This window comes from Chrysemys picta, chromosome 8 (genome assembly GCF_011386835.1).
Source record: "Chrysemys picta bellii isolate R12L10 chromosome 8, ASM1138683v2, whole genome shotgun sequence".
Classification (NCBI taxonomy): domain Eukaryota; kingdom Metazoa; phylum Chordata; order Testudines; family Emydidae; genus Chrysemys; species Chrysemys picta.
The window spans coordinates 88,274,112-88,301,204 of record NC_088798.1 but is presented as its reverse complement, the minus strand read 5'-3'; the positions used below and the strand labels follow the sequence as shown (position 1 = coordinate 88,301,204).

Below are 27,093 nucleotides of genomic sequence, written 5' to 3'. Positions count from 1 at the left end.
CTAAAGGTATGAGTTTGTCTACATGAGCAGCTCCAGACTTTTCTCTGGTGATGACTGTGCTTTGAATTAGATCTCCTCACTGAGGCACAAAATACCTGGTCTCCCAGAACTATGTAATCTTCATAGAGCAGTGTGTGGGGCATCTGGCAATGATTGTAGGGAATAAGTCTCTACATACAAGTTTTTAAAACTGACATTCTCAATATTTTAGTTCTACTGTTTTAGAACAAATGACTCTTCTAAATAATCCATACATATTCCTTCGATATTTAAACAAAACAGGCAGAAAATGCAGAGAATTTTATTCTTCTCAATTTAATATAATTAAGGTAAAAAAATTGATCCTACATGAACAATGGTTTGATGTGTTATATTCTCATGACTTTTGTGTTCAACTTGAGAAGTTTAGAAAACTCCTGTTTTGATTTGTAACAACCAGAACTATCAGCTTAGCCTCCTTTTGGAAATCAAACTGAGCCGTTTCAAAAACAACAGCAATTGTGGAATCAGTGAGCTGTCAATTCTGTTGACAGTTTGCAAAGCAGAATACAACCCAGATCAAACTGCTGGTCTGAGTATTGTAAAACTTGGTTTCATCAGTAGACATAGTAGCACTGACCTGGAAGACAGGGGGAGCAAATATATGCTGACACCAGGGACTACTTAATAAGTACCACTTGAGACAATAACCACATGCTATCTTCTCTGGCATTCCTGTATCTGGATTCCATAAGCTGATCCTAAAGAATGTCTGTAAATTTTTGTTTAGTGCAGTAGGTGAAAGGCAATGCAAGATAGATAATTACCAATCCCCATCTCCTAGTGTATCTTTGCTATTCACATTAAATATGTCTGCTGCTTGGGGATATTTTGGGAGGGAGGGGCAGGGGGAACATCCTCCTAGAAGTTATTTTGTGTGAACTAAGTTTTCTATTGCATCCTGTCTCTGAGATAAGTGGATTTTTCAACCCTCTCCAGGTTGTACGTTAGAAGAGACATCACTATTTTTCAGGCCTGTTTGATGTTGTGATGATACATTACTCAAATTTAATTCCCTTTCTTTGAAGTAACTAGGAAGAAACACAAGAAAAAGGGGGAGCAACTAGCGAGTACCTCCACCTGCCCCAGGTTTGGAATGATGAGGCAGAGCACGGCATCAAGAGGGATGAAACAGGGTCTCCCAGGGCAGCCTCATGCCGGTGGGGAGACAGGGCAGCAAGTCCCAAAGGAATGGGGAGAGCGAGAGAAAGACACTCCCTCTACATGGCAGAGGGGACCCACCCCAGCAGGGAAAAGGTCACCCGGACCGCGGGTCTCCCCCAGGCCACTGCCGATGGAAAGGGCCCCTCCCCCATTCCCAGCGGCAGGCCCTGGGGAGAGGTCAGTCAACCAACCCCCGCAACAACGGCCGCCGGCCCCAGCGCCCGCAACGGTCATCGCTGCCAGCGATCCCAGGCCCAGGCCCCCTCCCGCGCGCCCACCAGGAAAGGGGGGCATGCGCCACTCCCCCTTCCCTTCCCTTCCACAGGGCCAGGCCCGGCGCCTCCCTCCTGCCCCCGGGGGCGCGTGTGCGGGGAACCAGAGCAGCCGCACCCAACCCTAAACCTCCCCTCCCGGCCCCGCCGCCCCTTACCTGGCTGCCAGTGCCGCCTGTTATTGTGACTGCGGGGGGGAGGGATAATCCCGACAGACACTTCCGGCCACCCAGCGCTTCCGCTTCCGCCAGCGTCCGCCGCGCTTCCGGTCCCTGAACCCAGAACTGGGGAAATCAACCCTCTCTGCGGCCCTCCCGCGCCACCATCTTGGATGTGGCACTTCGCGCATATTTCCATTGCAGCCCAATCGCCGCCATCTTGGTTGTGGCCTCTCTGCCCTCGGGCGAATGGCGTCTCTGTGTGGGCGATGGGAGGGAGTAGGAGGAATCCCAGCACCGCCCTAGTCTGTTACTCACAGGTGGAGGCCAGGTTTACTGCCCTGTAAGAGCAGGCACAGCCACCAGCAAACCTATCCGTCCCCTGTACCATCCCTCCCAGGCTCAGCCACCAGCCCCCACTCGGTACAGGGCAGTGCAGCTCCCCAAGGCCAGCAAGGAGCGGGCAGGTGACCAGGTTGGAGCATGGCACAGATCTGATGTCTCACAATTGTGTTGTACATCTGACCCCCAGTGTCCGGGCCCAGGCTGGCTGGGGAGAGGGAAAGAGGGGGAGAAGAGAGGAAGGCCCAGATCCTCAAAAGCATCTAGGAGCTTACATACCTTTGAGGATTTGGGTCTAAGCCTGCTTGTGCATGATTTTCACCTGTGCATTGTGAGAGTCCAGTGGATGTAGAGACACTACCACTAGGGGACAAAAAATGGAATATCCATTTTTTTACATGGAATATCCACTGAGCCCATAAAACTGGACAGCTGGCAGCATGTGCACAGTACCCTTACAGATTTTAATCCACCCATGCACAAGCCCTTTTCTGTTCATTTGCCACAAGCGTTCATCTGAACAAGGTCTTATGCATATGTCTATTTACAGAAAAGGAATGTTATTTGGGGCTTGTAGAGAGTCTTTTAATCAAGAAACAAAGTTCAGATTGTGACACGATACATTTGTTTGGAGGAAAAGCAGAAGTAGTTCCAAAGTGTTTAACTAGTATGGGAACAGAAACAAGAACATGTGACTTAACTGACCATTCTTACAAGTTCAGCAGCAAATTTTGAATAGTGAATAGCTAGAAGTATAACATTTCTTCATATAAGCTATGTGTGAAAAAATAATAAATAAGTTTGTAAAAATCATGATCAAGCACACAACTTTGACTTGAAAAATGGTCATACATTATCTTCAAAGATTGTAACACAGCCACAAAGTCAGTGATTGCAATCCTGATAGTTGTCTGTGCCAAAATGTATTGGTGGAATTTGTGTTTCTTCATTCAGAATATCTATTTTAATCAATCCATTTGAACTGATCCTAGTGGAAAATTGCTATTGACTCAAGATCTCCATTATGAGTGTTTCCTACAGATCTAGATAAATCCAACCACAAAGCCTATTCATTATTGAAAATATTTTATTATCTGTGGTTTATTTATGTTATGAAGGCTGATATGTAAAATCAGTTGTTGATTTAATGATTTTTCCCCCTCCCAAAAGCATATACTGCTTTGTGTTGAAAAATAAAATAAGAAAAAACCCTTTTAGTTTACTTTATTGAACAAACATAAGACACAAGGAAGCCAGTAGGAACCCCTGGTGCACAGGATGATTTGAGACTGTCTTTGCTTAGAGGTATTACAACACCTCCTATTTGTGCTTTACACCAATTCATCCATTATTCATCCTAGAGGGGGAGAAGAGACAGTTATAAAACAGACAAAATGAACATAGTGCCTTAGTCCGGAGTAGTGAAATGTTCCAAATAGTCCTCTATTCCACACATTAAACAAAGGAAACTGACACCGAATTAATCAATAATAGCCCTGGATTTACCATTGTGCTAACATTCTCCTCTGTGCTTTATGCCAATGGGGACTCCAGTTTCCCTGGAAAAGAGGAAGAAAGATTAGCCATTATGAGTAAGTACATGGTAGTCACCCTGAAGAGTAAAAACGGTTATAAGGATGCTGTTAAATTAGTTAGATTAACATAAACTGTACAGTTTGAGATAATAGAGTGGGCCAGCCATGTTCATGTACATTTTTTATTCTCTGTTTTATCATTTGTTCCAATATGAACCTGTATCTTCCTTAGTCAGCCACATCCACAGCCCATGTGTGTCCTGGGATTTGTAGTCTGATTCTTCAGTAAGAAACCAAGTCAGAGACATCTATAAAAATGCATTCCACATCAACATTGTTGGGAGTTACACATTCATACTGACTGAAGAATATACTTTGCTCCCAAAAACGATAACTTGGGAGCAATGGAAGAGAGTCTTGAGAGGCTCATGTAACTGCCGGTGTTTAAGTGTATGGAATGGCACTCACAGGTTTCCTCCACTATTTCTCTTGCTCATCCCAGTTGTAAAGTCAGCTGGGCTGCAAGAAATTGGCAAGGTTTCTCCTCCTGGCTACTAGGTACTACTCTCAGGGCTGCTAAGAAGACAACTAAAGTTGCCCCATCCTCCAAGTCCCATTCTCACTGCTCCTGTTGACTTCCTCAACCCATACTGTGCCTCTCAATGCAGCCCGAAAGGACAGGCAATGAGGAGAAGACATCTAGTTCTGGCAGCTTTACACTCCCTTACCCACCTGTCTGCTGGCCCTGGGCAGCAGAAACAGCAACAGCAGCACATTCCATGCCCAGAAGGAGATGTTCTGGGACAATGTGCATACGTGGGCAGGAGAGACAGGACATGATGAGAGGAATGTATGTGGGAGAGACAGGATTTGGGTTGGAGAAATGATGCCATTACTGGACATGACAGAGAACTGTAAAAGCCCATACGGATCATGGGGAAAGGTCCTCAGCTGTTACAAATCAACATAGACATCAGTGGAGCAATGCCAGTTTCCCAATGGGAGGATTTGATCCACTAAGAAGTACACGTTTGAGCTTTGTCCCACAGGAATGATATTAGTTCCTTGGACAAGGGGCAGTGTAGAACGATAAATCTGATAGCAGGAAGTTAAGCCAGATACACTTAATCTGTTTGGAGAAAAGAAAAATTTAGAGATGACAAAACAGAGGATTTTTTAAAAAGGAAGAGTAAAATCAGTAGAAATAAAGTTGGGCAGGAGTATTTTACTTAAAGGTGAATAAACAACAAAATATATTACTGGGTAAGCAGTTTGAAGCAGAGTATTAAAAACGAGTACAGGAACACATGCTGCTTTTCTGGCAAAGGCCCAGTCATTATTCATTTTAATTTTCTATCATGTAGGTTATCAAGCATGCAGTGCTCATTGGCCAGGTTTAAATTAGCCAGGTGGTCCCTTTTCTTACTCTGACTCCTGCCACATTCAGGGATTTGTAATTTGGGGAATTTATGAACATCTTAACTAGAGCCTAAAGCAGATCAAGACGACACTGGGGCCTAGATCCACAAAGGTACTTAGGTGCTTAAACGCCAGATTTAGGCACTGAACTATGGGATTTAGGTGCTTAAGTCCCAGTTTTAGGATCCACTGTGATCCACAAAATTCCTACCAAACCTTGCAGGCACCTAAACTCACTGGGTTTCTAAATTTTGAGGGAGAAATATCCCTAGGTGCTTAAGTTTCTGTCTCTCAGCATGCATGCTGCTTCCTAAACCCACCTAACCCCCAGAGTGATTGACGAACCAGGGAAGACAGCCTTTCGGCTGCCTATCTCATGTATGGGGCCCAATCCAATAAGCATGTTCAGAGGCTGCCTTCAGGATTGGGTCCCATTCAAAATCTGGAGGAGTGGAAGTGGTCCCCAATTTATAACTTTTAGCCCTTTGTTTAGAGCACTCACCTGGGATGTGGGAGACCCATGTTCAAATCCCTCTTCTGCCTGAGGGGGGAGAAGGGATTTCAACTAGGGTCTCCCACACTTCTCAAGAGGTGCTCTAACTACAGAGGTGTGGGATATTCTGATGAGGGCTCCCTCAGTTTCCCATGATGAAGCTGTTCCACTGTGGATAAAAAATTAAAGAGTCATTGGAGCAGGGGGACTGAACCCTCGGTCTCCCAGCTACGTGCCCTAACTACCAGGCTATAGGTTCATTCTCTTATTCACTCTGTCCCAATGACTCTGACTCTTTAAGTATCCATAAAAGTCCCTTTGGGGATCTGGGCTGGGCAATATTGGAAGGTAAGTGGAAGAGGACAGACAGGTATTAAATACAATCAAAACAAAGGGCTGTCCATCCTGATCTGTGCATTACAAAAATATCAATATTAAATAATAATCAAGAGATAAGAGACCTGGGGAAATTGATGTTTTTCTCTATGAAGAAAATACATAAATAGAAAAGCTGCTATTAGTAGCTCCCACCATTGGTTTCACTTCATCAAAGAAATGATAAAAGTACTTACCAGATTTTTTCACACAGCAAACATTCATTGCTGTGGGTGATGCCGTCTGTTCCACAGACTGGTGCATAGTTCCTTGGACAGCCTCCTATCCAGGTTCCATCTGGATTTTTGTATTTACTGCAGTCAGGCTGCAAAATTAATAAGGTGACATTTGAGTGGACATTTTTCATTCTTCACTTGTTCTTTTGAGGAGAGAAATCACACACAGGGGCAATGTTTTTCACCGTTTCCTAAATCTAGAATGGGGTGAGGAAAAAGTAGTTCATTTGTGCTGGAAGAAAAGGAAAATACTGCAGATATTTCGCAGGAGAAGGTCTATGTTGTTTTTCCCCCCACAGTTGCAGGTCACTGCCATAATGAGACTAATAACGATAAACCAGAAGACAAAGACCCAGAGCTAAAATCTAAGAAGAACCTCAATATGCAACAGTTTCAAGTCAGTTAAGTAAATAATTTTAATTAACATATATGATATAGAAAGAAATCTCTCTCACTGTTGCAACAGACAAATTTTAAAATGTCATATTTTAAAATATTTCCCCAATTTTTCTCTGTATTATAATCTCTGGTTAGAATGTGTGAGTCATTTAAAATAGTGTATGAAAGTAATCAGTCTGACTGTGTGGAGACCATCTATCTGAATTGCAGGTATACTCTCTAATTTTAATAGCAATGGGATAGTTTTAGTTTTTGATGCAACCAGCTTTTCCCATAGTTTTAGGGGAGAAGAGTTTCCCCAACCCAGAGAATTTGGCCACAATATTGTTTGTAGACAGAGATCCCAGGAAATTTACTATTAATAAACACAAAGAACTGTACTGACCTGACTCCCACCTTGAGTGGTGACGCCTGAAAAAACAACAGACAAATATGAATACTGCCAATGATCTGAGATGGTCTGTAGATGTCTGATTGTATTAAATATGAACTTTATAATAGAAAATATTTAAAATGGACCCTTGAAAGTTAGCAGAATGTGTCCTAGAAGTTATTATAAAAAATTTAAATGATCCCAAAAGAGCAGGTGTGTAAATTTTAAAAAATAATTTCCATCATTTAAGTGTCTAACAGAGGTATTTTATTCCTGCTTTAGTTGCAAATTTCAATGCACCCTTAACTATGGAGCTGTAAGGATGCTTATAGGATAGGAAAGAAAGTACAAGACAAAATCTTTGAAGGAGATTAAATGCAATTGTCTGTGTGTAGAAAAATAGAATGCACTTTCTAACTTGGCAAACATCATCTAATATTACTGGCATTTATGGGTTGTGTATTAATTTTATTAATTTATAAGCAGTTTTTATTATTTCACATCACTGATTGTTTTAGGAATTATGCTCTGCTAAGAAGAAGCACAGTGAAACTAAAACATCTAACAGAATGAAACTAGAAGACCGTTAAGACATGGCAAAAACTAGTTTAGCCATAGCTGAATTCAAATTGTTGATTTCTGTTACGTCTAAATTATTTAAATCTATGTAAATTCCTGTCATTACATTTTCATCCCATACAATCCCCAGAAGCATTACAAGCAATACCTAGTGCTGAAGTGCAGCAACCTGTAGGGTGGAGAGCAATAGGCAACTGGTGCCCATCACACTGCACAATGAAGGGAGGTAAAATTTTGGCCAAGACCACTGGCACAAACTCCGAATGTTAGGAAAAGTGCCACACCTCACATAGACAACAGGGCTGTAGGCCAAAAGTTTCAAACTTACTGGCCTAATTTTCAGAGGTGCTGACCATCTGTAATTCCCACTGACTTCAATAAGATCTGGTCAGCACCTCTGAAAATCAGACCACTTATTTAGGGTCTATGGGCCTGATCTTCAAAAATGCTCAGTAGCTGCAGCGCCCATTGACTTAAATAGGAGTTTAGGCTGCACAGCACTTCTGAAAATCAAGCCCAAAGGGCGATATTTTTAAAGGTATTTAGACACCTAAAGATGGAGATATATCTAGTGAGATTTTCAAAAGCACCTATCTGAATCTTTAGGGACCTAAAAACCTTTATAAATCTGGCACTGAGTACCTAACTTTAGACACCCAATTTTCAAAATGTTTACCTGCATTTTCTCTTTAAGAAAATAAGGGAAAGCAACATTAGCATTTAATAGTCATGGTTTCTGATGCCAGAGGTGTCTGTCATAGGGTTTAATACATGATGCAGAGTAGGGAGAGTTACTCACCTAAAATGAAGCAGCAAAATGCCAGGGAAAGGAACACAAAGGCACCTTTTAGCTTCATGGTGAAGACAGGTGTCTGGTCTGTGCTGATTCTGTTTGTACTTTGCTGAGTAGGTATCCTTGCAATTAACCCCCGACTGTGTTCACAGATATATATAGTTCTGTATATCTATAGAAGCAATCAGGTTCGTGACCTGGATTAGCAAATCACCTGCAAAGGATATTACTGACATAGGAATTTCTCTTCAGGCAGTTGCAGGCAGGGAAGAATGTTTATTTCAAAACATAATTTGCAGAAAATATGAGGAAAGTTTGTGTCACATGGTGACCCTGCCTCTGATCAACAGCAGAGATTTACACTCAATTATCTCCAGTTTACTGCCACAAAACTGGAACATTCTGCTACCGTTCACATTTTTATCAGTGATTCCTTGGCATGGGCTGGTGAAGTACAGTAGCCAGTCTATGTAGACTATGATTTGGTCCTACATCAAAATATGACACTCAGCAGGATGGGTTTATATTTAAGACCCCTGTTTCTAAAGGACATTTTCAAAATGAATCACATTATGAGTGTGTCATGGCTTGTGAAACATTGTTATTTGGTGTGACCAGTGTTTGGAAAGTCGGTGAAAATATGTTCAGTATTGACTGGCTGCCATGGGGATTTGTGGACTCAATGAATGTCACTTGTCCCATTGTCCTTTGTCCAGAACTCTAGAGTCCATGTGAGGCATTCACACTATATAGGGATAAGGGGGAAGCAAACAATCACTAATGGGATAAGATCTCTCAGAAACCAATGGAAATAGATCAAGAGAATGAATTGAGAGAGTGAGCCTGGGTAGTGCTGATACCTCAGGAACTCCCTGGAGGGCCTAAGATTATACATGTGTCCATAGTATAATCATTACGGTGCATCTTGTATAAAGTTAAGAAAAGGTGCTATAGAGCTCTAATCCTGCCAGATGCTGAATATCCTCAGCTCCAGTTGATGTCAGGATCTGGCCCTATGTATAATGGGGGAAAAACACATTGTGCAGGTAAAACAAACAAACAAACAAACAAAAAAAACAAAGTCAGTTGTGAACATTTCCCCCTTGTCAGGGCATAAACTAGATGAGTGCCCAGTGAGCTCCAGATAGAAACATACTCAGAGAATCAAAAAAATCACCCTCCTGAGGGCTGATTTATAAACAAAAGGGCAACTGCAAACTAATACCATAAGCACTTCCCCCACTCCAGCCTAAACCTGCTACTCAGTTTTAGCAGCTTCTGGGATTCTTTCTGTCTCCTCTATATTCTGCCTGCCCTCAAACACTTGGACTCTCTGTTAGAAGCCTTCTCCCACCTCCTTTATATTAAAAGTGATGTCTAACAAGCCACACCTGAACCAATGAATCAGCAGTAATTAATCTGCAACTCCCCTCTGCACTTCAAAACCTTCTAAAAAGGTAGGGTAATGAGAGAGTTCTGCTATACAAGGTGTTCTCCAAAACTCACAGATAGTAGCCCCACCAGGTTTCAATTTTCGGTTCATATATTTCACTGCTCTGAAAGTCTCCTCTGTCTTTCAATAATGTCTAAAGCAAAACCAAAGTAAAATAATTAGTTGCATTTTTCAAAGGTTTGCAGCTCTCCCCCTTACACACTGGAAGATTTTAATGATTATTTTCTCCAAATTTTCCTAAAATCCTCAGGGCTAGCCTGCCACTGTGAGATTCTATAAATAGATATTTCTTATTTCTGTTTACAAGCATCAGTTTTTTCTTCCCTACAAGAATTTCACAAACAACTTGAGTATTTATTTTACTTTAAATTACAGTTAAATTAGGTAGCGCGCAATACAAAATAATCCATTGGAAAGCTTAAAAATCTACAGCCATATTTTGAAAAACAGTCACTGATTTTGGGTAGTGCCTCATGTTTTGGGTGTGCAATTTGAGTCACATTGGGCCTAGGCAATGGGAGCTGTGGGTGCTCCTCACCTCAAAAATGAGGGAGCCTAAATCACTGTCCACTTTTGAAAACTGTGGGTTGGGAGCTAGGTTGGGAGCTCTGCAAATGTTGCATGTATATGTGATGCTCCTGGGTGGGTTATCAGCAGAACTGGGATTGCTGGATTTAAAAAGCATGGGCTGTTATATTTACTGGAACTAAAGAGCTCAGCACTCTTGGCAACAGCTGTAGCAGGTTCATCAGCCTCTATGTGTGGACCAGCCACCACTAGAGAAGCAGTGCTTAATTTGTAATGAAAGAGGTGCCAGGGCTCAAGTAATTTTTTTACTTTCATAAGTGACGCGGCAAGCCCCGAGGTACCAGGACTATGAACTGCCAAGCTCAGAGGTACCAGGACTATGAACTGCCAAGCCTAGAGGTGCCGGGGCTCAGCTCTGGCACAAATTAAGCACTGTAGAGAAGGCCAAAACGCCCAGACTTAATGGTGTGGAGTAGGAAAGCCTGTGGCTATGTCTTTACTCAGGGTAACAACAGGTTAAGCAATTGCAAGTTAGTCTATGCACAATAGCCTCACTCACTAGAGCGCAACTACATTGTCTGCCACTGAATGCTACTGTCATGCCCCACATTGGCACTAGAGCTCTGTCTAGTTGTGAGAGATAATACAGATACATAGGTGCATATCCAATATGTCACTGGGCCCTAATTCACTGTCACTCTATGCTTGCTTTCACAGGGTGTTGTGAGACAAATTAGCTGCCCACTCTGGGGATTGTGGGTGGAAATGATCTAGGCCTGGGAAATTCATTTCCTGGTGGGACCTGAGGTGGTGTGATAGTGCTGAAGGTATGAATTCTGCTTGGGAGCAATAGCTACTGATTCTTATGAAGGCAGTTTTCTTTGGTGGGCCTCTGCAGAAGGTGCTGCCAGGAGATGGTAGCGAGCCTTTCAGAGGTGGCTGTTAGCCTGGAGAAGACACAGGTAGTGACTTGCAGTAACACATGGAAGTATAGCAACAGATTGGGACCATGTGGACATGGAGATTTGGACTGAACCAATACTGTATTTCAGGGTGGATTCTCCCCAGCCATGCAGACCACTGCTTCTGGACCAGGACTGCAAGTGCAGAGTGCTGGACTACATTGTGCTAGAAACATGGGATGACCAGTGAGGGCCCAGGATTTTCCCACGAGGAACCCAAAAATATGAGGAGTTTGCCCTGGTCCAGGAGTGGCAGGACAGCCAGATGAAAAAGTCAGTAATGGTCCAGAAGCGTGTTGTTATTGCCTTGTGGAAGCTGGCAACTCCAGGCTGTTAACAGAACTGTTGGCAATCAGTTTGGGCTTTGCAAATCCATGGCTGGTTCAGTAGTCTTGGAAGTTCATGAGGCAATTAACACTGCTGGAGGCCAGGTTTGTAAAATTTGGAAATATCCCTGAAATAATTGTGGTGTTTGCATGAATGGGTTCTTGAGCAGTGCAGGTGTGATTGGTGGCATGCCTATATACACATCCTCTGAATGCCATTTGAACAAGTGAGTATCTTAACAGGAAAGGGTATGACACCATCATTACACAAGCTCTTGTGGACACTGAGGCACATTCATGGACACCTACACAGGATGTGCTGGCAAGGTGCTCTAGATGTCTGGCCTCTTTCCACCTGGACGAGCTAGTTCATTGTTCTCCTTAATGACACATTGAGCAAGTGCAGGATGGTGGAATGTATATTTGGCTGACTGAAAGCAAAATAGTGCAGCGTGCAGACTTATTTAGACTGTAGTATGTTTAATTCCCTACATGTGATTACTGAGGGACAATCTCCACTCATTGATATATTTTGCTTTCCACAACCAAATCTTTGTACAACTTTTCATGAGTGATGTACCTGAGTATTCGGATTCTAATATCTAAAGTGTATTGTTAAATTTATTCACCTAAATTTGGGTTATTGCTGATTATGTACTCTATGTATCATATGACTTCTAAAAACAAACTTTGTATTTGTGGATAATCTAAGCACTATACCCAGATGTACAGACTCTCTTCTCTCAACCTATGTATTATATAATTTTTTTAACATTAGCTTTAATAAAATGTTTAATTCCCTACATGTGATTGGGTATGTTGTGTGCTTCACCATGTATATGAGGATAAGGAGGAGGTGGTGGTGCCAGAATTAATTGATGACAATGATGAGTTGCGGTCTGCTTACTGAGGGTACGTCTATACTTACCCGCTGGTTCGGCGGCAAGCAATCGATCGTCTGGGATCGATTTATCGCGTCTTGTCTAGACGCGATAAATCGATCCCGAAAGTGCTCGCCGTTGATGCCAGTAATCCTGCTCCGCGAGAGGAGTAGGCGGAGTCGACGGGGGAGCCTGCCTGCCGCGTGTGGACCCGCGGTAAGTGCCTTTAAGTTCGAACTAAGATACTTCGACTTCAGCTACGTTATTCACGTAGCTGAAGTTGCGTATCTTAGTTCGAACTGGGGGCTTAGCGTGGACCAGCCCTGAGTGGGTTAAGAGGAAAACTTGTGGTTGAACCTGCATTCAGTCTCCCATGAAGACAAACAATCTCACGCTACTCACAATGCTCCCATGAACCGAGAAGTAGCACTGATATGTAAGGTCTGAACTGGAGGTATCTGCATCCAGCCATCCTTGGCAGGGCCTCTCCCTTGAACAGTGAAAACCAGCAGTGGGGAGCTGGTAGACTCTGCCGAAAAAAGAAATCTGTTCTTTGTTGCTGTTCTGTAGAAATTTAAAATCTAGAACCTGCTGACAGAACATTAGTTGCAGCACTAGATGGCACCAGCGTAGCATACATGCTTACTCTCTCCCAAGCGTAGATACAGCTAGCGTCTGGATATTAGGATATTTAATATGTGGAAGGACATAGGACAAGAACCAAACTATACTTGGCAAACAAAATTTGCATGCCTCGCTTCTTGGCAGAAATTCAGGGTGATTGATATGTGAGAGTGAGAATCTACAGAGAAAACTCACCAGAAGCTCCCTTGCCTGTGAATGACATGTTCTGACTTCCCGTTTCTTGGAAGAATACATAGACCTAAAGAAGGGGAGAGCTCCTTAGCTAATGATAAATGGGACTGTCCCGTGAGGGGATTAGTATTAATTACTATGGAGGGATAGAAGTGTCAGAACTTTGCATGGGGTAAAATCTAGAATATTTTCTGCATATTTTGTAGAATCTTGATTCTCTGAACATCTGTTACCCAGAATTCCATATCTCCTAATAGCTATTTAATTGCTAATACTGTAAATAATCCATAAACTTGCTTATCAAAACTTACTCCAGGCCTCCTATAAGATTTGGAGAATTGAGGTTGCATAGTATTGTATCTTCAACTAGTGTCTCCTATCACTGAAGTTGTTTGCGTGCAGGAATCCCTCAGCTGTTATAAAGGCATAAGAGCATCATGGAATGAGGTGTCATTTCCAGGGGTGAAAGTGGGACAGTATGGGCCGGTATGGGCCTGTACGCAGCGCTTTAACGTCATTGCCCCTTTTGCCCCCCTGGCTACTGGCGGGGGAGGGGGCAAAAGTGGCAGCTGCCACAAGGATTTAAAAGGGTCCAGGGCTCCTGGCTGCTGCTATCACAGCAGCAGCCAGAGCCCCGGGCCCTTTTAAATCACTGCTGGAGCCCCGGGCAGCGGGGGCCAGGCAGCATGGATGGGCTGGTTGGGGGAGGCTGACCCCCTAGCCCTGCCCCTTCCGCCTGAGGCCCCACCCCTTCCAGGGATTGGAGCCGGCCCCCGTACCGGTAAGAATTTAATATTACTTTCATCCCTGGTCATTTCTTTTTATGTGTTCCTGACCATCCATTTCAGAATCAAACAACTCAATTCCCAAACCACCTCCACAGCAATTTAATACAAGTACCATATAAAGTAGATTCAAAAGGTTAAAAAAACTGAAATCTAAGACCATTATGTTGGAAACAAAAGATTTTTAATGAGTTCAATCGTGACAGAACAGAAAAGCATCTTGTTAAGATTTTAATCTTAGGTCTTTAGATGTTTGCTTAGGACATCAACAATTTAACAGATCTAATTTCTCTTGGATTATGAAAATATACCCCTTAGCATATGCAATGTACACTTCACCTTTAATGGTTGGCAAATTAATCTGGATGACTAGTGTTGCATGTATGTTGGAGGCACAACTTTGCGTTACCAGAAATCCGTCCATACCTTCAAAGCATTTACCCAGCATGAAGGGAATGATGAAAATCCTGATAGCTGCCCAGGTAGCTACCTAAGGGGATGACGGGGAGGGAAAGGTGAATGTATGGGTGCAGCCTGGATTACTATTTGATCAGCAGCTCCCTGGATTGATTCCAGGGGAAGATTGATATTAACTCAGGTCCTCCACTGTGTGTGTTACCTGTGGACTCCCCCCTAGAATCCAATCCCAGAACCCATTTATTATCAAATTGATTCTTTTAATTTTGGATTATTCATTTTATAGAGAATGAAGAGAAAAGTTTGTTTATTCAATGATTCCCTCAAGCAATCCCATAATGTTTTTGCTGATAAAAGAACAAAGGCAAAAATTTCTGCTAAATTTGCTTTATTGAACCACCAATTCAAGATAGTAATGCCATCAGGAGTGCTGGATGGACAAGACAAATTACAACTCTATCAGAAGAATTTATCATTTATACTGAAGCAGAATATTTTCTATTTTATGCCAATTCTTCCGTTAGTTGATCTAGAGAGAGAGAGAGAGAAAGAGAGACAATATTTAGAGTTGTTAGGATGAGTAACGTAGAAAAGCTTAACTAGAACAGGGGGGAAATGGAGATAATGATCTCAATGCAATAGTCTTGTATGAGCAACTTCTCTAAAACACCTTCTAATCTAAACATTATCTATTTGATTCAGATTTCACAAGATAAAATTCCACAGAGTCCTTCATTCTTGCATGGTAGATAAATTCAGTTCTCTCAGAATCAGCAGATGGTCCTGTTTCTTCTGCATGAACATTTAAGATTTTATGAAAATTTTTGTCAGAGTAAGATTTTACGTATCTCCTCAGTCAATATTTTCCACCCCCACTACTTGGTTAGTTTGCTGTGCGCAAATTCATTGCCGCTCTCCACCCAAGTGATGACTACATAACTGGTGTTATGTGTACATACTGTAGTTTGTAAAGTCTTTGGGAGGAAAAGCACTATATTAGTGTAAATATAATACGTGTACGTTTACCTTGCGGTTACATCTTCCCTCATGCCTTATGCCAATGTTGACTCCAGTTTTCCTTGAGAAGAGAAAAATTAAGCATAATGTGTATTTCTTCAAAATAAAACATCTCATTGTCACATGTAAAAAAATAAAGGAAATGGACTGTATAGTACAAGACATTTGACCGAGACAGACATATTCATATTAATCCTTTCTAATATCTTGATCAGTTATCTGGCATGTTTTGCCAATTTTTCCAGTTTGAAACCATCATATTCTTACTCCTTGGCATCTGCAGAACAGGTTTGGCCTAGTCAGATCTTTCAATGAAAACCCTGCCCTGTGTTTATAGAAAAAGCATTAAACAGTGCTTTGTCCCACTAACACCTGGTCTCCTGATATCATCATAATTGGGAACTGCTTTCTCACATTATCTGCACCAAATGTGCAATGACTTTTACACAAGAAATTCTTTACAAGTTTACTCACCATTTTGCTGCACACAAGTTACATTTGTTGCTATATGTGATGCCATTTGTGCCACAGACAGGTCTGTAAATCGTTGGGCAGCCAATGTGTTTACCCTGTTGTTGTCTTTGATATTGACCACAGTCATCCTGCAAAAGTAGTTATATAAAGTTCTAACCACATTTATTGTTGGGAATAATAAGTCATCTGTTGTAAGACTCATCTATTGAGCTAACATAGCACCTTTCTTTAAGCAATGAGGCTTCTCTAGGAAGTAGTTCATTTGATTGCCATTTTACATATTGGGAAAGAAAGTCAGAGTGGGTCAGATTCTCCATTCCTACTTTTCTGCACCCCCAGTTATTACTTTAGTATGATACTGTGCTGAGAAAACTTTGAGATGGGAGTAAAGAGGCTCTTTAAACCTCCTTATGCTGCCACTGTGGCATAAACGGACCATGTCATGAAGTATAATCAGGGCTACAGATATTATAAGACCTTCCGACTTTGCAGAAGGGTGTGGAGAAAACGTTTAGACAGGAGTACTCTGTGGGGATCTTGAATCTCTATTATGCTGCCATTGTGGCATGAACTGACCACTTCATGAAGAAAGATCAGGGCCAGAGAGATTACAAGACCTTCCCAAGGTCATGCAGAAAGTCTGTGACATAAACAGGAATAGAACCCATGTTTCATATCTCCCCAGCTTTCCTTTTACCACAAAGGCCATACTTCCAACCCATCTCTTCGATGTATAATAAATAATTAAAATGCCCCAATCATCATGGTTTCCAAGCACCACCATATTCACTGTCATAAGAAACACCATCTGCTTCACTGAAAAGACATAATCAGTTAGATCAGCCCCTCTTTCTTCCAAGGGTGATAAATCAGTTGCCTATAATTAATCTGTGTGCGGAGGAGTGGTGGGGGCAGGGAGGAAGGAGAGGAGGTGGGATTTGTATTGGGGGGTCATGAGATCTGGAAAATCAAGGTCCTGTCTCCTCTAAGTGAGAATTACAGATCCCAAACCCTTTTTTGTAAGAGTAGCATTTTTCCATCTATGAAGTGTTATCAACATTTTTGTGACCAGTATTTATACTGTGAGACATGTCAATTTTAATGATAATTAATAAAAATGTGCCATTACCTTCACCTTACATTGTCCTTGATGTGCCAGGCGTACGTTAGACCCCCTTCTACAGGATGAAAAGTTGAAAGAGAGAAGACAATTATTGTCTGTGAATAATAAAATTGTCTACCTGGTGAGTAAAACTCTCCAAAATTCACTATGAAATTACAGAAACAGTTAGGAACATATGGAATATTTGACAGGGATGATTTGTAATGACCAAATTCTCTCTTTGATATAATCTCAGAAGTTACTGGGAATGTGAGGCTCATCATCCCGATGGAAGTCAGCATGGATCTGATGTTAACCAACCATGGATTCCCATTGTGTTCTGGGATTTGTAGTTTGGTGCATACATAAAGATAAACCTATTAGTTAGAGTGGTGGTTATCAACCAGGGGTTTGGGGCCCCCTGGAGGGCCACAAGCAGGTTTCAGGGGGTCCGCCAAGCCTAACCGGCGTTAGACTCACTAGGACCCCGGGCAGAAAGCTAAATCCCCACCACATAGGACACCTGCCACCTGGGGCTGAAGCTGAACCCTGAGCAACTTAGCTTCATAGCGCCCCCTGTGGTGGGGACCCCGGGCAATTGCCCTGCTTGCTACCCCCAATGCCAGCCCTGGCTTTTGTATGCAGAAAACCAGTTGTGGCACAGCTGATCCATGGAGTTTTTATAGCGTGTTGCGGGGGAAAGGGAGACTCAGAAAGTAAAAGGCTGAGAACCCTGAACTAGAGGATAGTGCAGGGGTGGGCAAACTACTGCCCTGGCCCCGCGCCGCTCCCGGAAGGGGCCAGCACCACGTCCCTGCCACCCCTGGGGCAGGAGGGGACAGAGGGCTCTGCGCGCTGCCCTCGCCTGCAGGCACCGCCCTCCACAGCTCCCATTGGCCGGGAACGGGGAACCGCGGCCAATGGGAGCTGCGGGGGAAGTACCTGCAGGCAAGGGCAGCACGCGTAGCCCTCTGCTCCCCCCAACCCCCAGGGGTGGCAGGGACGTGATGCTGGCCGCTTCCAGGAACGGCGCGAGGCCAGGGTAGGCAGGGAGCCTGCCTTAGCTCTGCTGCATGCTGCTGCCACCCGGAGCCACTCAAGGTAAGCAGCGCCGAGCCAGAGCCCGCACCCCAACCCCCTGCCCTGAGCCCCCTGCCACACCCCAACCCCCTGTCCTGAGCCCCCTGTTGCAACCCACACCCCTCCTGCATCCCAACCCCCTGCCCTGAGCCCCCAACCCTCTGCCCTGAGGCCCCTCCCGCACTCCGCACCCCTCCCTGCACCCCAACCACCTGCCCTGAGCCCCCTGCTGTACCCCACACCACTCCTGCACCCCAATCCCCTGCCCATAGCCCCTGCCAACCCCCTCCTGCACCTCAACCCCTTGCCCTGAGCCCCCAACCCCTTGCCCTGAGCCCCCTCCCACACCGCGCACTCCCTCCTGCACCCCAACCCTCTGGCCCAGCTCTACATTCATGGCCCTGCATGCAATTTCCCCACCCAGATGTGGCCCTCGGGCCAAAAAGTTTGCCCACCCCTGGGATAGTGGATTATATTAGCTATGGTGTCCTGGAGACACAGGGGTTAACCAGAAGAGGTCAAAAGAATATGGATGTGAGTCAGGGACTCAGCTACCTCAGGACATTGATATATCCCTGTATAAAGAAAATGCTTATACAAGAGAACTAGTCTTAGCATCTCTTACTATTGATTCAGTTATTCCAAAGGTAATATTCAAGGACTTACAAGATTTTTTCACACAGATAACATTCATTGCTATAAGTGACACCATCAGTTCCACAGACTGGTTTATAGATCCGTGTGCAGACTATCTTGCGTTGGTCTTTTGTTTGTTGGTATTGACTGCAACCAATCTGCCAAATGAAGAAGTTGTTATTTGAGTGGAGATATGGAAGCATTTCAGGGCAGGGACAGCATCTCCTTATGTGGTGCCATAAGACAGTGAAGCCCTGAACCTGGCTGGAGTTAGCTTCTATCAATGACTTCACAGTATACTGATATTTCCAGCTGGGATTTAAGAATACTTATTCTGGCGGTGGATTAAAAAGTTCACTTACTGTTTACTTTATTCTCGTTAGTACAAGAATAGGAAGAGAGACTACATGGATACTACTAATAGAGTTTTACAATTCCTTCTTATACACGTCTTGGTTTACTCCTCTTTAATGTGTTGGCAGCCTTGGGGTTGGAATATATTTTGCTTTCAGGGGGAGGGGATGGCTTTGTCTTCTAAATTGAAACCCTGAAATACATCTTTTTGCCTGGAATCAGAGGCTGAAGTACTATCAGTTAGATCAGCCCTTCTTCCTTCAAAAGATGATAAATCAGTTGCTTACAGTCAATGTGTGTTTGGAGGAGAGGTGGGGGCAGGGAGCAGGGCCAGCTCTAGGTTTTTTGCTGCCCCAAGCAAAAAAATGTTTGGCTGCCCCCCACCCCCATCCCCACCTCCTGCTGCCCAGCTCTGAGCTTCCCCCCTCACCCATACCCCCCTGCTGCCCCAGCCCTGGGCTCTCCCCCCTCACACCTGCACCTCCTGCTGCCCCAGCCCTGGGCTCTCCCCCACCAACTGCACACTCCTTCCACCCCAGCCCTGGGTGACTGGTAACTCACTCCCAGGGTGGGTCATTCAGCAGGAATTTTGGATGTGCACAGAACACATACAGGTTTGGTTCCCATATGGTTACAGAACTCTAGTAAAGTGGAACAATTTTCAGCTTGTGTGACTGGAGGATATCTGGATGCATATTATAAAACTGTCCTCCATAAATGAGGAAAAGTTGAGGTGCCTTTATTATTTTTTTGTTCCACTCTTTGTTTCTATGGGGAAATTTGCCAATGCAATATCACTGACTTCCTTTTAAACAAATAAAACTAAAAAAAAAAAAAAAATGGCAATGGCTGTTGAAAATAGTAATTCTAGTCCTAATAACCACTGGGAAGCATTTCTTGCTCAATTTTATCCTACTTTTTCTACAGCAAGTTACAGTGGATCAGTATATTTGATTTGGGAGAAATGAAGTAACAGCTGCCCAAATTGAGCTTGAGCACCCCTGAATTTTGAGGGTGTTCAAATCTGGAAGGCAGGTGCTAGATTCCCTTTCTGAATATTAGCTAAATCTGGAAAGGAAAAGTCAATTTCTGCTTCCATGGCTCAGAAGTGGAAATCCTCCTATGAGCCTGGTACTGTATCTAAAGCTGCCCAAGTCCTCTAGCAGAGCCTCCCCTCCCTTACTTTTCATTTTAAATTCTAGTGGGATCCACATACCTCCCTTGCTAGGCTTCAGATAGAGAGGTGCACTGTCCATTTAGTCCACCCAATTCTTTCGTTGGGGGGCTGCAAGGTGAGGTCACAGAGTATCCCTAATCCAGGCTGGAGATGTCTTCTGAAGGGGATCTCTGGGGCAAAGCCTTCTACTCCTTGGGCATACTTGTTACCCATTCACAGGACCACCACTTCTAGCAGTGAGCTCTCCATTCACAGCAAGCTGCAGCATGAGGTTTCAGCTACATACTTCCTCCCCCTCCCTTTCCTGTTGATAGCAGCCAAGGGAATGCTGGGAAATGTAGTTCTTTCCCTGCTCCAGGACTGGCTCTATAGGCAGGGAGCTAACCAAGGAACTACAGCTCCCATGGCCCCCTGTTGGTTCTCAGCTCCCATGCTGGATCCCTGCCGGCTGCTGCCCCTGCAAATGGGCTGCCCCAAGCACCTGCTTGCTTTGCTGGTGCCTAGAGCCGCCCCTGGCAGGGAGGAGGGAGAGTGGTGGGATTTATGTTGGGGGTGATGAGATCTGGCATACCAAGTTTCTGTCTCCTCTAAGTCAGCATTACAGATCCCATGCCCCTTTTTGTAAGAGTAGGGTTTTTCCATGTCTCTTTGCTGGTACTTCTCCCCTCCCTACCTCTGGGGTACTGTGCTCTATAATTTGGAACTACTCTCTGCCCAAGTGAGAGCTGCATTTCCATGATGCTCTCTATATATCATGTAGTTAGTAAAGCATTTGGAAGGAAAAACACTATATAAATGAAAAAATAGAATACACTTGAATTTACCTGTCTCATACATGCTCCCTGATGCTGTAGGCTAAGCGTGCCTCCAGTTTGCCTTGAAAAGAGATCAAAAATGAATGTCCCTACATAGCAATACATCTCATAAGATCACTGTGGAATTACACAGAGGTACATGGGTTGTATAATATGTGATATGTGAATGGGACGGATATATTCATATTAATCTTCTCTGACCACACTATGTTTTCAGCATTCCTCTGTCATTTGCCGTAGTAGATCTAATTATTGCTAATAGAAAATATTGATCTATTTACTCACCATTTTGTGTAGCACAAATCACATATGTTGTCATACGTCACACCATTGGTGCCACAGACAGGCCTGTACACACTCGTACAGACGAGGGTTTGGCCCTTTGCTGGTTTTGGATAAGCTCTGCAAACATTCTGCAACTATAAATATATAATTTTCTAGACACACAGATGAATACATGATGATAACTATTATTGTTAATTATTTTGGAGTGTATTAGAGCAGAGGTTCTCAACCAGGAGTCTGGGGCCCCCTGGCGGACCACGAGCAGCTTTCAGGGGGGCCACCAAGCAGGACCAGCATTAGACTCACTGGGGCCCAGGGCAGAAAGTTGAAGCCCAACTGCATGGGGCTGAAGCCCAGGTCCCTGAGCCCCACCAGCCAGGACTGAAGCCTGAGCAATACAGCTTCACAGGGACCCCTGTGGCGTGGAGCCCCAGGCAATTGCTGTGCTTGCTACCCCCTAATGCCAGCCCTGGCGTTTATATGCAGAAGAACAGTTGTGACACAGGTGAGAGTAGGATTGTTCCATGTGTCTTTGCTGGTACTTCTCCCCTCCCTATCTCTGGGGTACTGTGCTCTGTAGTTTGGAACTACTCTTTGCCCAAGTGAGAGTTGCATTTCCGTGATGCTCTATGTATATCATGTAGTTAGTAAAGCATTTGGAAGGAAAAACGCTATGTACAGCGGAGGGTTTTGCCCTTTGGTGGTTCTGGATAAGCACTATAATCATTCTGCAACTGTAAATATATAATTTTCTAGACATAGAATATCAGGGTTGGAAGGGACCTTAGGAAGTCATCTAGGCCAACTCCCTGCTCAAAGCAGTACCAATCCCCAACTATCCCCCCCATCCCCATCCCTAAATGGCTCCCTCAGCAATTGAACTCACAACCCTGGGTTTAGCAGGCCAATGCTCAAACCACTGAGCTATTCCTCATTATGATAACTATTATTGTTAATTCTTTTAGGGGTGTATTAGGCATGCTGGCCATTATGGAATTATCTACTATCAATCTGGTAAACTCAGTGACTGACCATATGAAACACATGGGGATAGTCTCTTTCCTATAGTAAGTGAACTTTTTAATCCACCTGCAAAATAAGTATTCCTATATCCCAGCTGGAAATATCAGTACCACAATACCAATATATAATAACTAATACCAATAATGATAACAACTGGGGTCATTTTGCTTTTTGATTAACCCAGCCCTGCCCACTACTCTGTTCGATGAAGGTTCCTAGACAGCACTCATCACTAATATCTGAGCACTTTCCACTAGTTTTAGTGTTTCTTCCAACATGGAAAAGTTGGCCACAATGCAATTCCTAACTAATGATTAGGGGAAAGTGAAAATTACTAAACAGGAAGAGCTGGACTAACCTGATTCAGAGGCTCAGTGGCAACACCTAGAGAAAAAATATGGATATTCAACGTACAATGAGACAAATCCCTGTGACGGAAATCAAGTTATAAGCATTAATTCAAGAAAAATGTTCACTGAACTCTTTTTCTGCAACAAATGGGCCACATGTGGTGTTTTGCACCATTTGAAAATACAATAAGGGGCTTATTATTTGCTTATTATTACTATGTATTTTTCAGGTTTTCTGCTGCACTGAAGATGCAGGGTAACTAATAGCACCTTACAACATTTGAAAATATTTTTTTCTTCTATTAAGCCTGATCATTCAAAAACCTTTTCAGTCATTGGCACTATTTAGGAGTTCTCAGCGCATGGATCCAGTGCTCCACACTATGTGACGTGCAGAGGAGTGGGAATAAGGCAGGAAAGCTACAAGCCAGGAAGTTAACTTTATGCTTAGGAATCAATGGATGTTAAGTAGGTCCTTAATATTTAGTCTTCTCAGTAACATCTTACAGAATGATTTCAATTATTTTTGGAATGAGTCCTTTTACAAATTTGATGTCCCAGTTATACATATGGCATCTGTATCCAAGTTATTTGAATATTAACCTGATCCTTAATAAGTAATGTATGATGTAGTATGTTAACATTTTATGGTAACTTTGCCTTAATAAGAAATGTTTTAAAAAATTGAAAATTCAAAAACTTGAAAAATGTCTACCTTCTCTATAGCTGGTTGAAAAATGAAGTGGTGTATGTGTATGGGGGGGAGGGGGATTTCCCAAAAAATTCACTGAATTTCCCCCCAAGTTTTTTGGAATTTTGAATGTCATTGATATTTTGATATCGAATGTTTTACCACCATCTCTAGTTGCAACCAATTGTCATATGGTACATTTCACAGCACCATGGGAGAGGGGAGATTTTGTTTAAGGACATTAACACTACCCTGTACTCTTATGGTTCCCTGGATTGTCTACTATTCAGGCAAAACAGACCGGATCTCAGGATTCTTCATAAAAACAAGAATATCATTGACCTTAATAGTCAAGGCTTCCAGAGGACTAGGAAGCAGCAAACACATGGCTCTATAGAGGCTACAGCAAAGAGTACTCACCTGAGAAGCAACATAAAAGTACCAGAGTGAGGACCAGGAGGACACCAGCTGTCTTCATGGTGGAGATGCTCAGTCTAGGTTAGCTGCTCTGCTCTGCTCTGTAGATGAAGTACACTCAGAGGGAGAGCTCACATATTTATACCCAAGGCCAGAACCCCCATCCTGATTAGGAAATCACATACAAAAGCCACCAATGATACTGGATACCTGAACAAGTTTGTTTTTGAGGAAGTCCCACTGTGCTTGGAATGATATATTCTTTCTCAATCTCCCCTTTGGCTTCTTCATTTTTTGTCCCAAACAATTTTGCATTTTCATAAGCATTGTGGGTTGATGCAAGAAAAAAAAAACCACTGACCACAGTGAATCTGATTATGTACAGGTTTTTGTGGAAATTTTCATTATGGGCCCCATAAACCACTCTGTAAACTGTCTTTACATTGTTGCAGAAACCCTTTAGGTTCCTTCACACCTTAGGTTCCTTCACACCCCTACAACAGCACTGTACAAATGCAGCATGTATTGGCTGATAGCTGTGTATCTCCTATTATACTCCAAATCTCTTAAAATGAACTGTTCAACTTCAACCACTAGTTTCCAAGATGACAGTTACCTTTCTTTCATAGCTCAGAATTAATCCCCCCTTTGAAACATTCAGTTGCTCCAGGTTCAATTCAACACGTTGCTGTTGATTTATAGTCCTACAGGACCTGATCCTTGTCTACCTGGCACTGTTTCAAGATATGCAGCATTGCCATACCCATGGATGCTGCAGCTGTTAAAGTGACGACAAATAGAACAGATGAGGAAAATGATGGATCCTGTCTAAGCAGTTCTCAGGTTCTTGCCTCCCTAAGTATCACTGCCCAGTTTCACTTACCTCAGAGGTTATATTATTTTCCTGATTAAATCTCTCTCTATATGTTCAGTGTTAAGTATAAGAAGAGAAAGAGCCAAAACAGTTCAACATTCAGGCTTTATTCCTTCCTCCATGTACACAGTCTTCTCTCATCAAGCACTTCATGAAAGTAGAGTTCTCTAGACATTACCCTATATATAAATTAGGGCTGTCGATTAATCACAGTTAACTTACATGATTAACTCAAAAAATTAATTGTGATTAAAAAAATTAATCACGATTAATCGCAGTTTTAATCGCATTCTTAAACAATATAATACCAATTGAAATTTATTAAATATTTTTAGATATTTTCTACATTTTCAAATGTATTGATTTCAATTACAACACAGAATACAAAGTGTACAGTGCTCACTTTATATTATTATTTTTGATTACAAATATATGCACTGTAAAAACGATAAGAAATAGTATTTTTCAATTCACCCCATACATGTACTGTAGTGCAATCTCTTTATCCTGAAAGTGCAACTTACAAATGTAGATTTTTTTTTGTTACATAACTGCACTCAAAAACAAACCAATGTAAAACTTTAGAGCCGACAAATCCACTCAGTCCTACTTCTTGTTCAGCCAATCGCTAAGAGAAACAAGTTTGTTTACATTTATGGGAGATATGCTGCCCGCTTCTTATTTACAATGTCACCTGAAAGTGAGAACAGGCGTTCACATGGCACTTTTGTAGCCAGCATTGCAAGGTACTTACATGTCAGATATAACTTAGAGAATTTTTTCACTTCAAGGTCCCAGAAACAAAGACAAGGTTTTCATCTCGAGGCCAGAAGACCAAAAACATCAAGACACTTGATCATGGCCTTGGATAGACCAAGAGACTACCTACACTTGACCAGAGCTCGGAGATCCGATGCCCCTTCATGCTTCGGCCACAATTCTAGAGGACATGATTCCATGGTGATGACACTTGTTAAAAAAATAATGTGTTAAATAATTTGTAACTGAACTCCTTGGGGGAGCATTGTATGTCTCCTTCTCTGTTTTACCTGAATTTTGCCATATATTTAATGTTATAGCAATCTCGGATGATGACCCAGCACATGTTCATCTTAAAAACACTTTCACTGCAGATTTGGTAAATCTCAAAGAAGGCACCAACGTGAGATTTCTAAAGATAGCTACAGTACTCGACCCAAAGCTTAAGAATTTGAAATGCCTTCCAAAATCTGACAGCATGCTTTCAGAAGTCTTAAAAGAGCAACACACCAATGCGGAAACTACAGAACCCAAACCACCAAAAAAGAAAATCAACCTTCTGCTGGAGGCATCTGACTCAGTTGATGAAAATAAACATGTGTGGGGCCACACTGCTTTGGATCGTTATCAAACAGAACTCATCATCAGCATGAATGCATGTCCTCTGGAATGGTGGTTGAAGCATGAAGGGACATATGAATCTTTAGCTCATCTGGCACTTAAATATCTTGCGATGCTGGCTACAACAGTGCCATGTGAACGCCTTGGTGACATTGTAAACAAGAAGTGGGCAGCATTATCTCCTGCAAATATCTGCAGCAGTATCTCCTTGTTTGTCTTAGTGATTGGCTGAACAAGAAGTATGACTGAGTGGACTTGTAGGCTCTAAAGTTTTACATTGTTTTGTTTTTGAATGCTTTTTTGTTTTTACATAATTCTATATTTGTAAGTTCAACTTTTATGATAAAGAGATTGCACTACAGTACTTGTATTAGGTGAATTGAAAAATACTATTCTTTTGCTTTTTACAGTGTAAATATTTCTAAACAAAAGAAATATAAAATAAGCACTATACATTTTGCATTGTAATTGAAATAAATGTATTTGAAAATGTTGAAAACATCCATACATATTTAAATAAAGGGTATTCTGTTATTGTTTAACAGCGCAATTAATCGTGATTAATTTTTTTAATCACATGATTAATCCGATTAATTTTTTTAATCGCTTGACAGCCCTAATATAAACATAAAATCATACTATACCAACCTTTACTGGGAATTATCATCCTCACTCTTTTTTTTTAAGTGACAGAAAGAAACCCAATGGATGCTATATGGGGATTGCTAGCCAAAAGGGAAGTGTCTATTTTTTCAGTTTCCTCTTATTGATACATGCCATGAGAGATTAAACATAAAAAAGGCCTGCCATCTAAACAGGCCAAAGAAAAAATCTAAGGCTTGCCTGGGAGCTAGAGTCCCATGATGCTTTGCAGTTTGGCTAACTATGAGAATTGGAATTGTACCAAGCAGTAACCATGTATTTTGAACTTATTGTAACAGATATTTTAGTAATACTAACCACGAAATGTGTGCAAAATGCATAACGAATAAAATGATCCAAATAAGGGAATAAACAATGACTAATTACCAGGTGTTGAGACAGTTGGAAAGTTACAAGGGAACAGAGGACTT

The 27,093-nt window shown here is 42.5% G+C and overlaps 3 protein-coding genes across 11 annotated transcripts in view; all 3 read right to left on the bottom strand.

Annotated features, from left to right (window-relative positions):
* Window positions 1–1,861, bottom strand: part of FBXO38 (F-box protein 38) — a 35,716-nt gene extending 33,855 nt beyond the window's left edge. For 2 of the 8 annotated variants that reach the window (XM_005298008.4, XM_005298009.4), the window contains exon 1: window positions 1,634–1,861. The gene's annotated coding sequence lies outside the window, so the exon portion shown is untranslated. Of the gene's footprint in view, window positions 1–1,113; window positions 1,533–1,633 lie in introns of those variants that run through there. The other 6 variants (XM_065554915.1, XM_065554917.1, XM_024100205.3 and 3 more) reach the window with 5 other exon arrangements.
* A 1,324-nt stretch (window positions 1,862–3,185) lies between these two features.
* On the bottom strand, window positions 3,186–8,338 carry LOC112058779 (serine protease inhibitor Kazal-type 1-like). The gene is made up of 5 exons (XM_024100223.3): window positions 8,184–8,338; window positions 6,818–6,843; window positions 5,995–6,122; window positions 3,482–3,534; window positions 3,186–3,332 (listed from the first exon to the last, which is right to left on the bottom strand). Exons 1-4 carry the CDS (start codon window positions 8,239–8,241, stop codon window positions 3,489–3,491), a joined length of 258 nt encoding a protein of 85 aa, XP_023955991.1. The 5' UTR covers window positions 8,242–8,338; the 3' UTR covers window positions 3,186–3,332; window positions 3,482–3,488.
* A 6,378-nt stretch (window positions 8,339–14,716) lies between these two features.
* Window positions 14,717–23,925, bottom strand: LOC101943676 (ovomucoid-like). Of its 2 annotated transcripts, XM_024100218.3 has the most exons (9): window positions 23,770–23,925; window positions 22,667–22,692; window positions 21,286–21,419; window positions 21,010–21,061; window positions 18,685–18,812; window positions 16,966–17,014; window positions 15,837–15,964; window positions 15,372–15,423; window positions 14,717–14,874 (listed from the first exon to the last, which is right to left on the bottom strand). In XM_024100218.3, exons 1-9 carry the CDS (start codon window positions 23,825–23,827, stop codon window positions 14,866–14,868), a joined length of 636 nt encoding a protein of 211 aa, XP_023955986.2. In that variant the 5' UTR covers window positions 23,828–23,925; the 3' UTR covers window positions 14,717–14,865. The 2 variants fall into 2 exon arrangements, with proteins under 2 accessions (XP_023955986.2, XP_023955987.1); XM_024100219.3 differs by lacking the exons at window positions 21,010–21,061; window positions 21,286–21,419.
* Between the last annotated feature and the right edge of the window lie 3,168 nt (window positions 23,926–27,093).

Coding starts and splice junctions, on each gene's coding strand:
- LOC112058779 (XM_024100223.3), bottom strand. CDS start 8,241: ATGAAGCTAAAAGGTGCCTTTGTGTTCCTTTCCCTGGCATTTTGCTGC. Junction 6,123..6,817: donor CCACTCAAGGTGGGAGTCAG/GTCAGTACAGTT, acceptor TTAATTTTGCAG/CCTGACTGCAGTAAATACAA. Junction 3,535..5,994: donor TTGCTGTGTGAAAAAATCTG/GTAAGTACTTTT, acceptor CCTCTTTTCCAG/GGAAACTGGAGTCCCCATTG.
- LOC101943676 (XM_024100218.3), bottom strand. CDS start 23,827: ATGAAGACAGCTGGTGTCCTCCTGGTCCTCACTCTGGTACTTTTATGT. Junction 21,062..21,285: donor GATTTGTGCTACACAAAATG/GTGAGTAAATAG, acceptor TCTCTTTTCAAG/GCAAACTGGAGGCACGCTTA. Junction 17,015..18,684: donor TATCTGTGTGAAAAAATCTT/GTAAGTCCTTGA, acceptor TTCATCCTGTAG/AAGGGGGTCTAACGTACGCC.